The 13224-nt window shown below is 40.4% G+C and overlaps 1 protein-coding gene across 1 annotated transcript in view; it reads left to right on the top strand.

The window, feature by feature from the left end:
- The first annotated feature begins 2616 nt into the window (after positions 1 to 2616).
- Positions 2617 to 13224, top strand: part of LOC120063876 (tomoregulin-2-like) — a 128687-nt gene continuing 118079 nt past the window's right edge. The window contains exon 1 of the mRNA XM_039014194.1: positions 2617 to 2803. Within this exon, the coding sequence (XP_038870122.1) occupies positions 2617 to 2803 (187 nt within the window). The remainder of the gene's footprint in view (positions 2804 to 13224) is intronic.

Here is a 13224-nt window from a genome sequence, read left to right as displayed (position 1 = left end):
AAGATTGAATCCCCAGAGCTGACAAGGTAAAAATCTGTCGTTCTGCCCCTGAACGAGGCAGTTAACCCACCGTTCCTAGGCCGTCATTGAAAATAAGAATGTGTTCTTAACTGACTTGCCTAGTTAAATAAAGGTGTAAAAAAAAAAAAAAAAAAAAACGGCCAAATCGGTGTCCAAAAATACAGATTTCCGATTGTTATGAAAACTTGACATTCCGATTAATCGGTCGACCTCTATAATGTATATAGACAGATGTGTGCCTTTCCAAATCATGTCCAATCAGTATCTCAAGGATGATCACTGGAAACAGGATGCATCTGAGCTCATTTTCGATTCTCAAAGCAAAGAGTCTGAATACTTTTGTAAATGAGCTATTTCTTATTTTTTGTATTTTTGGGGGCACAAAAAAACTGTTTTTGCTTCATCATTATGGGATATTGTGTGTAGATTGAGGTATGAATTCAATTCAATCAATTTTAGAATAAGACTGTAATGTAACCAAGTGTGGAAAAATTCCCAAATGCACTGTACTTTAACTGCTTAGGAACCAGACATGCTTTCAATATGTTTGGTATCCCTCATTTACTCAAGCGTTTCCATTATTTTGGCAGTTACCTGTATTTTTATCTAACAAGTTGCACCTTCCTGAATAAACCTCAAGATCATGGAGATTTTACTGGTGTTCACGAGGTTCCTAATGTTCAACATATGTCTGGGTGTTATGCGCTTAAGTCTTTAAAATATAACTAGCAAATATATAGTTTATTTCTATAAACCTATCATTAGCTTCATTGATGAACTCAGCTGATGGTGGGAGTTAGCTGGCTATCTACTGTAGCTCTTCGCCAGCAGTTTCAGCCTAACTACTGTAGCTAGCTACCTAATGGCCATTTAAAAAAAAATCTTTATAAATATATACATTTTCCCATCGCATTTAGAGCCGCCTACATCAATGAGATCATCAAAAACACGTTGAAAGAGCATTAGGCTGAATTCGCTAGCTAGCTTTCTTACCTAAAAGAAGAAGTGCCTTGCCGGGAGTCCTCCATGTTGTAATGTGGCTACAAGCTAGCTACCTGGGTATGTAAACCTCACGTTGTATGGGTCCCGCCTTCCATTTAGGTAGACGGTCAATGTCATTGTAGTAATTAATTGGTCAATAATGCTATATTGTATACCGTGAGCAGGGGGATGCATATCGACACTTAATTTCTTGCGCTCAATTGCACTTTCTGGGCACGCAACATTTTGGTCTGAGCTCTTAACTCTCTCAGCTCCTCAACATGATCCTCTGCGTCCTCGATATTTAAAAAAAATCTTAACCCTCTCCAACTGCGCTCAACATTATTTTCCGCGCTCTCGACATTGCCCCCTGTGCCTTCGATTTATGAGACGGAAATTACCCATAGGCATAATTACCAATCTAAAAAATGTTAGCTGCCATGGTCTAATTGAGAGTGTGGGGGTGGGGGGGTGGGGTCATTGGCTAATTGAGAGGGGGGGGGGGTACAAAATGGGAGCCAGTTGCCCATCCCTGTTCTAAGGCGTAAAAATAACAGTGCCTTTGTTTCTGACAGGATATCAATTACTGGGTCGAAGCCGCTATGGCAACAGTATGTCTGAGAATAATATTTCGAATATTGAGGTATTTTGGCATACTGTGGGACAGGCAACTCAGTGACGGACTCCTTATTATTTCATAGCAAAGCAACAATCCAAGCCCCAGCTGGACGAATCGATTTCTGCAACCTTTTTAAATGCAAGTGGCCAATTAGATTGTGAGTGCGAGTGCATCTCTTCCCGCCCTTCCTGCATGGTTCAGCTGTGACTAGAGCCGAAACCCGCTCGTTCCAAGCCCAAACATTGAACAGACACTGACCGTTGTGTCCACCACAAAGCCGTATCTCCCTCCTTCCTCTCCTTCTCCATCGCATAGCATTCTTCTCTCTCCTCCAATCAGCGTTCTATAATTACCGAGAACCCCCTCCCCCCTCTCTTTCGCATCCGACACCACGTGATCATAACCAGACCGGTAACCTGCTGCTGATGGGCGCAACGCGGATTCCAGAGAGATGAGGAGGCGAGCGCAACAGACAGACTCACTGCGCGTCTGAACACAACTGCGAGGGGAGCGCTTGTCAAAGAAGCCCGTGGCATTTCTGGATATTACTAGGACGTCTCCGTATCGAAACCGAGTGATATAAACAGTATTTGTTTCAATTCCTTCCACCAACCCCTTTTTTTCCATTTTTTATTTTCTCTCCTCATCGTTGAGCATCCTTCCTCTACCTGCCTGCCCATCCTCTTTCACTGGTTTACCTGGCTAACTTTCCCCTTGACACCATCCCACACACCCTCCATTGCCCGCCCCCTCCCCCCACCAGACCTTTTCACTCGAACCCCCTTCATATTGGAGCTGCGCCACCTCGAATCGGGCGGAACCCGTTGGTTACTCTACAGCACTTCATGGGGCACGCTTTCTTGCACGGAAGATGTCCCTTTCTTGGTCACTGAGCGCCCCGGTGAAACAGCCAACGTCTGGACCGGAGTTGTTGGTGCGTGTCTGCCTCTTTTGCCCTGCTCGCTTGTGTTGTCGGGGTACGCCGCTGAACTGAGATGGGTCTATCGGTGGCGGCTGCGGCACTACAGGAGCCCCGACGCCCGCACCAGTGGAGCCGGACAGTGGGAGATTGGGTCTGGATCACCGTCGTTTCGTTTTTAGCCACTTTACCTGTAGAGCAACTTTGCGCTTTCCCGTCATCCCTCAGCGACTGTCAGACGCCTACCGGCTGGAACTGCTCTGGTAAGAAAGCCAAGGACTCGGGGGCATTTCTTTGGGCTACATTATCTCCCGTATGTCTATTCTGTCTGCCTGTTCCAGATGTTCGTATTGGTACGCAGGGCGGCTGATAGTTTTTGTGGTGACGGTAATAAAAGTCCTAATGCATATAGAAATTTGGGGTGGACAGGCTAATACATTATCGAGGGCATTGTCTGTAAGTAGCATCGTTTGGGTTTTAGAGTAAAACATTATTCCAAATAGCCAAGGTGTGAGGATGGTCATCAGCCTTCGAGAATTTCAGGGTTGCCTAAAGGTCCCATTATATTATAATACGCTATGGCTTTATCATCGACAACATACACTAACATTTATTCGCATTTATTTCCTGATTTACCAAAGTGGCACATTGATGTAAATGTCCATGAAATTAAATGTTTACCTTTCTTGCATTGTTTCGCTTATTAATAAATTAATTAGCCATATTTGGCTATTATTATGAGCCTGTTTTTATTATAACTAGCCTATTTTGTTATTATTATTATTAGTCACTGTTGTTGCGGAATAATTTGCGCGGCGCAAAATTTTGAATTGCAGTTATTTCTCAACATAGGTTCATCACTTGAGAAATTCAAGTGCCACATTCTAGTTTCTATTTTAGACTCCCCAAGAGTCTACAGTGGTCTGAAATCCTCCTATACACTTCTATCAATGTCTCCAAGTGTATGTCTGATTCTTTTTAATAACTCATGAATAACGTATTATTTCTTAACTTGTGAGCAATTGGAAATGTCACCAAAGACAATATTTAACCCATTGCACGCACTACAATGCATTTATTTGTTCACTATAGGCTGCTACAAACCATTTCAATTGTGTAATCTATAGATTACCAGAATAAAGGTAGCCTATTTGTCTGTTCTTTAGCCTACTGTACGGCGAAATATAGCATTTTCTTTTAATCTACCTGGCGCTGTTCCGTTACCTGCAGGAGTTTCATTTAGTGCTACCCGGAATACGAACCTTACTGATTTTATAGCCCGGTGTAATGTAAACTTGTTTTCCATTTTCTGTGCCAAACCGATAAAAACATGGTCGCGAGGCTGTAAAGCACGTCCGCGCGACAGCCTGCCTTTGTAAATCATCTGACTGTGCCGTCGTAGATTTTCTGTCGCATTTCTAAATTTGAATCCTAAAATAGCCTCAACCTTTTACCCCACATTTGAGAACAGTAGACCTGAGTGCTAGAGCATTATTCAATACCCCCTGATTTTGCATCGTGCAATTATCACTGTTATTTAGCCTGTAGTTTACATAAAATGCAAAATGATTGTGATGAGAATTTATTATTTTCGTTAATCCATACACTTGGACCTGTAGCCTTCAACTAATTTTCTTCATAAGCATATGAATGTACTTGAGAAAAGCACTCTCTACTAACCCCCAGTCCAATTACCATTACCACACAAGAAATGTAGATAAGCAAATAGACACTGGATTTGTATTTTTTTAGCAAGAATGTTCTAACAAACTATTCATTTAAGTGGAAATGAATGCAGAGCACTACCTGAAAATGGTAGGCTGCAAGGTCTGAATGCTTAAAAGTCAACATTAAATATTTGGCCAACATTGCCAGAGTAACAGGTTACGATGGTAATCTTGGGACCAGGGGACTAAATATGCTATCCTGAATGCGTTTTATGTCCCATTTCCTCAGCCAGTGAGGAAAGACTTGGCTGCGTCCCAAATGGCACCGTATTCTCTATGTAGTACACTACGTTTGACCAGGGCCCATAGGGCTATGGTCAAAAGTAGTGCACTATATAGGGAATAGGGTGTTATTTGGGACATATGCTTGGTAGCTAAGCTATTACTGAACCGCTGTAGATAATTAGGTCAAAGCTCTGTCGTTTATCAACCCCGGTTTGCATCCCTCGTTTCTCTCTAATGGTCTGGACTAGACTTGACTTAAGAGACTTATTTTAGTCTTATTGCCTTTTCACATCCTGAATGTCTATCTTATTAATGGATTCATATAACTAGTTTCACTTTGTTTTTTAGGGTCTAAACTTTGTGACTGTGGTCTAGCAATGGATTGTCTAGCAATGGATTGTGTGTGTGTGTGTGTGTGTGTGTGTGTGTGTGTGTGTGTGTGTGTGTGTGTGTGTGTGTGTGTGTGTGTGTGTGTGTGTGTGTGTGTGTGTGTGTGTCTGTTCATAGGCCTAACCAACATGATCAAGTTCATTGAAGGTAATTGTGAGGGTGAATGCGTTGTTGTTGTTGATGATGATGATGATGAAGAGTAGGTGTCCCCCACTCAAACCCACATGATCCTCTTAGGGGGCTGTGTCTGAGCTTTTATCCCTCCCAACATGAAAATGTAACAAGTGACACATTGTCCATTATGAACATGAATGGTAATCCTCAATGATGCAAAACACTGAACCCATAAATAGCAGCTGGACTCAATGGAAGCCGCCTTCCTCGTCATGGTCTATATAAACCAATGATATAATGAATGGATGTTTTCAAAACCATGTCCGTGGCTGCTTTGACATGACAGTGAAAATACTTTGATTGCAAAGCAGGAAATGCATTAGTTGTCATCATATCCTTCTTTAATGGTAATATAAATAATAATAATATATGCCATTTAGCAGACGCTTTTATCCAAAAGGTGTGTGTGTCGCTGGTGTCAAACACAAATTGTGTCTATTGGTGCAGGTTATTATCGTGTAATTACCATTTTACCATGTCAATTCTGATTTTAGGATGTTCTTATCTGAAATACCCGTTACACAGTCTTCAATAGAGATTGTGGACTAAAAACTATTAGGAGAATAAACAATATGTTCTTAATTCCATCAACCTGGGCCTCGTTTCACAGATAGTTTTTTAAAATTTGTGTTCATAGCTAGATCCAAATTAAGTTACATCTTTAGCAACTGAGCTGTTTCTTTAAAGACGTAAAACACTGTTGCTCTAAAACTGACCAACGGAACGTAACTCTCTGTGAATATAAAGTCATTGGTTTAATAAGAGGCAACGTTTGCAGATACAGTATTTCCACAAGCTGGTGAGACTCTCGAGTTTATACAGTCAGTGTTTATATTGCACTTCATTAATAACCACCATTGTAAAAAAAACAACAACATTGAATGCGAGAAACCAGATCCAATAGAATTATCAGTGGCCCAAGGTCAACAGAATCTCTGCCTCTGAGGATAGAGGTGGAAAATCCTTCTCTTCACAAGCTGCCCCACATAAATTATACACAGAAAAAGATAGCTGGAATCAGGAGATTGGGAATTATGTGACGAGAAAGGCCCAATATCATCTAATCGAAACAGGATAAAAAAATTGCTAGGTTTACAGATGTAGGATCTTAATTTAGATCATCCCGTTGCAGGATAACTTTCCTACTATGCAGGAAATGTAAAACGTGCAGTTTATTTGCGGTTTAAATGGGCTTCTGACGTTTGTTTCCATTTAGAAATTTCAGACTTGATTTTCCCTACCAAAAATGTTTGTTAATTATAATCCACATAATTCACATTTCCTGTTGCTGCAGGATTATTTCCATGCTGTAGCAAACTGGCTGAAATTAAGATCCTAGATCTGTAATTGTTGACTGCTTGCCTCCAGCAACCTTTCAAACAGGCCTTTTTAGATGTATAAATCACCATAGATTAACTAATGGCCATGACCTGAGTTCCCCCTTTCATTTACACATGAGAGATCAGAAAGAGTGCTCTTGAACGCATAAATCCACCGCTCTTTGCAATGCTTGTTACCACTAACAAGCAATGGTTCTCTTACAGGAGAAACAATTCAAACCTGTAGCCAGGAACTATGAAATACTTGACGTAAGAATGAGGTCAAAGAAGAGTCTCACCCTTGCTGTTGTTCTGTTCTACATTTCTAATTTATTCCTTACATTTTTTTTTACCAACACAAGGCTTGAAAACAGGGAATGTCCTATAGAGCTATCTGGCTCTGTGACAGATGCAAGTTCCACGTATGTTGGTGACGCATTGGACTGTGGAGAAATTGCTTTGGGTTGCATAAGTGCTTTGCTTGCCATCTTAATAGTTGGCATATAAACATCACCTTTTGCATATTTGATGTTTGCCAGCTTGTTTTGGTAAATTATTTAGTTCACTGTAATCTCCTCCTTTAACAGTGGGTGGGGTATAGGAAGTACAAATAGTCTTGGCCTCTGACATGGCATGTTTTGCAGCTAAGAGCACATTAGGCCTGGAGCAATATACAGATGTAGGATCTTAAATCGATCAGTATTGTTACAGCAAAATAATCCTGCAGCAACAGGATTTTAACGTTTAGCCCATAATGTTGTTTGATGGGTGGTTTAAAATATAAGCTGGCCAAAATGCGGCTGCATAAAAAGTGCAATACTGTTAATATAATGTGTTAGTGTGGGTTTTCAGTGAATTTATGTAAATCACGAAGCTCACCTGCAATTCTCAGCAACAACAGAGTGATCAAATTAAGATCCTACATCAATTTTTTATGTTGTGGAGGTGCCGGTGGGGCTCCAACTAGTGTTGCTCTGGTAAATAATGGCCTGATGGAAACAAAGCACACCCTCACATGATTGGTTCATAGTTCAACGACTACATTAGCAGCTCACTATGTGTAAATGTATGTATATGGGTGGGTATTTTCACATAATTCTGGTTTAGGCATGCTTGTGAGTGGTTAAGGTAATGGTTAGCATAGGGGTTAGTATATAAACACGTCTGCATTCGACCAACTACCACTTGTGGCCTACAAGTCCTGTGCGTGAAGCGCTCTGCCACTCCAACCTACCAACCTGCTCACCAATTCCTGTAATGACTATTGCTGCATTTTCTAAGAATGGCAATATGTTAAAAGACACACAAACTGACCCTCCCATAGACTCGCTTCTAGGCAAGCAACACTGAACCATGCATGAAAGCACCAGCTGTTCCGGACGACTGTGTGATCATGCTTTCTGTATCCGATGTAAGACCTTTAAACAGGTTAACATTCACAAGGCCAGACGGATTACCAGGACACATACTCAGAGCATGCGCTGACCAGCCAGCAAGTGTCTTCACTGACATTTTCAACCTCTCCCTGAACCAGTCTGTAATACCCACGTTTCAAGAAGACCATGATAGTTCCCGAGCTCAAGAACGCCAAGGTAACCTGTCTAAATGACTATCGCCCCGTAGCCAAGAAATACTTTGAAAGGCTGGTCATGGCTCACACAAGGGTAGGCAACAACACATCTGTTACGCTGATCCTCAACACTGAGGCCCCTCAGGAGTGTGTGCTTAGTCCCCTCCTGTGCTCCCTATTCACCTACGACTGCGTGGCCAAACACGACTCCAACACCATCATTAAGTTTGCTGACGACACAACAGTGGTAGGCCTGATCACCAACAACGATGAGATAGCCTATAGGGAAAAGGTCAGAGACATGGCAGTGTGGTTCCAGGACAACAACCTTTCCCTCAATGTGAGCAAGACAAAGGAGCTAATCGTGGGCTACAGGAAAAGGCGGGCCGAACAGGCCCCCATTAACATCGACAGGGCTGTATTGGAGATGGTCAGGAGCTTCAAGTTCCTCGGTGTCCACATCCCTAAGGACCTATCATGGTCCAAACACACCAACACAGTCATGAAGAGGATATACCAACGCCTCTTCCCTCTCAGGAAGCTGAAAATATTTGGCATGGGTCCCAAGGTCCTCAAAGTTCTACAGCTGCACCATCAAGAGCATCCTGACCGGTTGCATCACCGCCTGGTATGGTAACTGCTCGGCATCTGACCATAAGGCGCTACAGAGTGTAGTGCGAACGGCCCAGTACATCACTGGGGCCAAGCTTCCTGTCACCCAGGACTTCTATACCAGGCGGTGTCAGAGGAAGGCCCTAAAAATTATCAAAGTCTTCATCCACCCAAGTCACAGGGTGTTCTCTCTGCTACCACATGGCAAGTGGTACCGGAGCGCTAAGTCTTGGACCAAAAGGTTCCTGAACAGCTTCTACCCCAAATCCATAAGACTGCTGAACAGTTAATTAGATGTTCTGCTTTTCACCCCCTACCTACATGTACATAGTACTTCAGTCAATCACCTAACCAAACCTACATGTATATATGACCTCAATCAATCACCCCAACTACCTCGTACCCCAGCACACTGACTCAGTACCGGTACTCCTTATATATAGCCTGTATGTAGCCTTGCTATTGTTATTATATTGTGTTACTATTATCTTTTTATCTATTTGTTAATCTTCTTACTTTTTAACTGTATTGTTGGGAAAGGGCTCGTAAGTAAGCATTTCACGGTAAAGTCTTCACTTGTTGTATTCAGCACGTGACAAATAAAACATTTGATTTAATTTCATTTGTTTCCTGAGTGTTTTTTGCAGATAGCAAATGTTAGCTACAAGCAGCTCACCGATTCATATTGTTCCCGAAGGCAGTAGTGTATCACAGGGTCAAAAAACACTGAGCAACAACGAGAACTGTTACTGCTACTGTACCTGAAATTCTAGGCTGTACCAACCCATAAATGTCTGTCAGGGAGACACTACCTCAAGCTTGCACATACTGTATGAATTGTACCTTTAGTTTTCCAAGTTGGGCTATATATTTGAGTCTTGTTCATTTGTGATTTTCCAGAAATCCAAGAATGTCTCAAAAAGAAACACGGCAAGTTCTGAGATTCAATGTCTTTTGGGGAAAAAAACACGTTTCTCACCCACTCTTTTTTCTTTCCGTTTTTTTCAGAGAATAAGTGGATTGCAATACTTTCAGCCTAGAACTATGAGAACACAAGACACTTTCGTCTTCACTACTGAATGTCCTAGATGTTGGCAGGCTGTAGCTCTGACTGTGTCTTTGAGTCTATGGCTTTGGGTCTGACTGTGCAGTAATTTATCTGATTATGTAACCGCTATGACTGTGACTTGCTTTTTGTGTGTGACAGTCAGCAAAGCACAGCTATTGAGTCTGTATTCCTATCTGGTATTTATTTGACTCTTTGGTCCACATTCATTCACAGATAAATGCAGACTGCACTGCGGGTGCACTCACAAGCATTAAAACCACCACACCTCACAAGCTGTAGAAACTAGTTGTCATACAAGCTGTCCCCTCACCCTTACGGACATTGTCATTAGATATTGACACATAACCACACCTGTCCTTAAAGTTGAAATCTGTTTTCGGTGAAACTGCCACGTCCATTTGCGATATTATAAAAACTTTACTTCAAACATCGAACAATGTTTTTTTCTTCCCTCGAACATCATTGTACATCACTGCACGCGGGATGTACAATGTTGTTGGATACTCATCTCCTCCTTTTCAAAAACAAAACAATAACAAATGATCTGGGGTGGATCTCAGCTTTAAAATACAGCAAAACGTTCTGACTAAACCTACAGTGGGGTTTACATTCATCTGAGATTGATTGTTACTGTTTTGTGTCTTCATATGACATTTACTATTTCATCAATTTACAGTCCAACAATTGAAGTGTAGTAATTGCTCCCGAAGTGTATTTGAAATATTTATCTTTCTATTGTCATGTTTATCTTTAAAAATGTTGTCCTGCAAACAGTTGGGGTTTTTCCAAGGGAATTTTTCTACAATTAACTTGTCTGTTTAATATGCCTATACTGTATATAAACATATGTACAGTACTCCTACGCTAAGTTATATATGATTTCATATATTGATCTTAATGTGGTGCCATTTCTAAAGGCAGTTTATTGCATTCCAAGAGCTATTTTTGACAAGTAGGATAAATTACCTCTCTAAACTCCTGGGGCTCTGCTCATGTGTCACATTTGACACCTGCTTAGTAAATCCTTATGCAACTTGCATGCCATGTATTCCAACATATTACCCAAGGAAACACAACTTGAAGTGATTTAGGCTAATTGTTTTCTGTCAATGGTAGAAGAGAAACAGCTCCATCTTTGAGGGTGGGTCAAGTTTATGTTTCGAAGGCGTGTTTTTGAGGTGATTGTGGATTACATAGCAGATTTCGAGATGTATGCTATTTTAGGACACTTTTGTTGGAATTAGCAGGTACTATTTCCCCCGTTCCTTCCGTATATTCTGGATAGCCTACGGGTGATTCCCCACAAAACTAGAACAAAAAAAGACCATGGACATTTAATCAATAGAAGGTTCCTTTGGAGGAAGGATTGTTGACATACATTTGACATTTGTATCTTGAAGCATAATTGAGAAATTATTAAATGAAGTTGGAACATTTTTGACATTTTGGCCATACCCAAGCCTCCTTTAAGACTCATAATGTTTCATCTGTTGGTGCTACAGAGCAAAAATTGGTGACATATGACATATGATTAGTAATTTTTTTTCAATAATAATTTTCTTACATACATTTATGAAAATGTAATAATATAAACATGAATATAGATATATATAAATTTTGGGGGCAAATTGTTTTATATATTGTTGAACATAATATACTCTATAGGAATATCAAAGTATGATAGTTTTAAAGTTATGGCCCATTTTATACAGAGACATTTGCTTAGTCGGCAATGTAACCAATCACAGGCCTCCTTTTACCACCAGCAGAGGGTGACCATTTTGAATCCATTTTCACATTCACTCTGTTGGAAATGCTTACAAATTGGATCATAACTCTACAAGTAACAGAGATCCCACTCTGGAACTTTGATATGCCCATAGAGTATATTATGTTCAACAATATATATATATATATATATATATATATATATATATATATATATATATATATATATATATATATATATATATAAAAATGTGACAAATCAAAAATGTTATGTTTTCAATATTCATGTTTATAATTTTCAAAAATCATAAATCAATCGAAGATTAAACATTATGGAGTCTTAAAGGAGGCCTGGGTCAGGCATAAAAGTCACAAATATTCCTACTTCAATTAATTATTTCTCAACTATGCTCTAAGATACAAATGTCAAATATGTGTCAACAATTTTCTTTTGTTCTAGTTTTGAGAGGAATCACCCCAACTGTATATGGCAAAAATACCATGGGATCGCTTGACTTTAGAACACTCCCAAGGTATGAAAAAGGCTGACAAGTTTAATTTTGGAGTATTGTATCCTTTAAGTGGTCATTTCTAAAGACTTGTTGGTGAATAAGGTTTATGGGACTAAACAGGCTATTGTTAGAGTGCTAGGAACACGTGAACACCTCTGTTTCTTTCCAAGAAGTGAATTAGCCTGTAGTATGACTGCTACCATTCCTCTCCGTGTGAGTGTCACCCATGTGTCAGCCCCTTGCCACTTTCCCATGGCAACTCATAGGGCTCTCGTCTAATAAGTGCTTCAGTACAGCAGCCATATAATCCAAGTGTCACTCCGACGTCCATACTGCTGCTTCTGGCTGTATGATTATGTGGAGCCGCTAAGAGCTAACACTTGCTGCCCATTAAGAACCCATGTGAATAGCAGGTTGGCTATTTTAGCATGCTAGACTCCTTTGCTCTGAGCAATGAGCACCATCCAGAGTAGAGAGCTTTTAGGATGATGGCAGGAGAGTTGGGTAGCACTCGGGACAGAAGTGCTGTCGTAATGTTTAATCCATCACCTTACTACCCATCACCTCACTACCCATCACCTCTTGAAAACAACATTGTCATGTAGCTGGCTAACAATCAGCCACACATTAATTGCTGAGCGTTTAGAGGCAAAGTGCATGCCTCAGATTATTGCTGTTTTCATTTTATTTTGGAAGAAATGTCTAGCAAAAATTGCTCATATGACTAAATTGGCTTTCTATTTGAGTAAAACATATCAAAAAGTGATAGCTTAGGTTATGCATAACTACATTGAATCCTCTCTCAAAAATGTTGATCATCTCTTATCTTTAATATCAAAACGTGAAACACACATATGCATAGATGAAAATGTATATTTAGTGTGCAGGTACTGTACACGAATGACATGAATGTCAATTGTCCAACATTTCTGAGCTAACTCAAACTAAGGTTTGTATGACAAAAATGAGTGAATGGGTGTACACAACAAAAATGAAGGCCAAGCCTAATTACCTATTAATGCAGGTTTTATGTATTATAATGAGGATAACCATCCTCCTCTTCTTCTCTGGAAGAGCCTCCACTTCACTCTAGCTAACTTTGTTTTCGTCCCAAATAATAGCTCCTTTTTTGTCAATGTGTTGTATAAAAGACCACGGCTTCTCGGTTTCAAATGGACGCTTTTAAGACCACTTTGACATGCGGGTGCTATTTGTAAGCAATGGGCTCAGGTAAAATAATAGCCTGGAGCTTTCTGTCCTGTCTCATGCCCATTGATTCGATTTGGGATGCTTCGTCTGAGTCATTTGATATACCTAATTCAGACTGAATTGTATAAAATCCAACATTACGTTCCAAA

The sequence above is a fragment of the Salvelinus namaycush genome, chromosome 19 (assembly GCF_016432855.1).
Source record: "Salvelinus namaycush isolate Seneca chromosome 19, SaNama_1.0, whole genome shotgun sequence".
Taxonomy (NCBI): Eukaryota; Metazoa; Chordata; class Actinopteri; order Salmoniformes; family Salmonidae; genus Salvelinus; species Salvelinus namaycush.
Note: the sequence above shows the minus strand (reverse complement) of the source record. Positions and strands in the feature narration are given on the sequence as shown.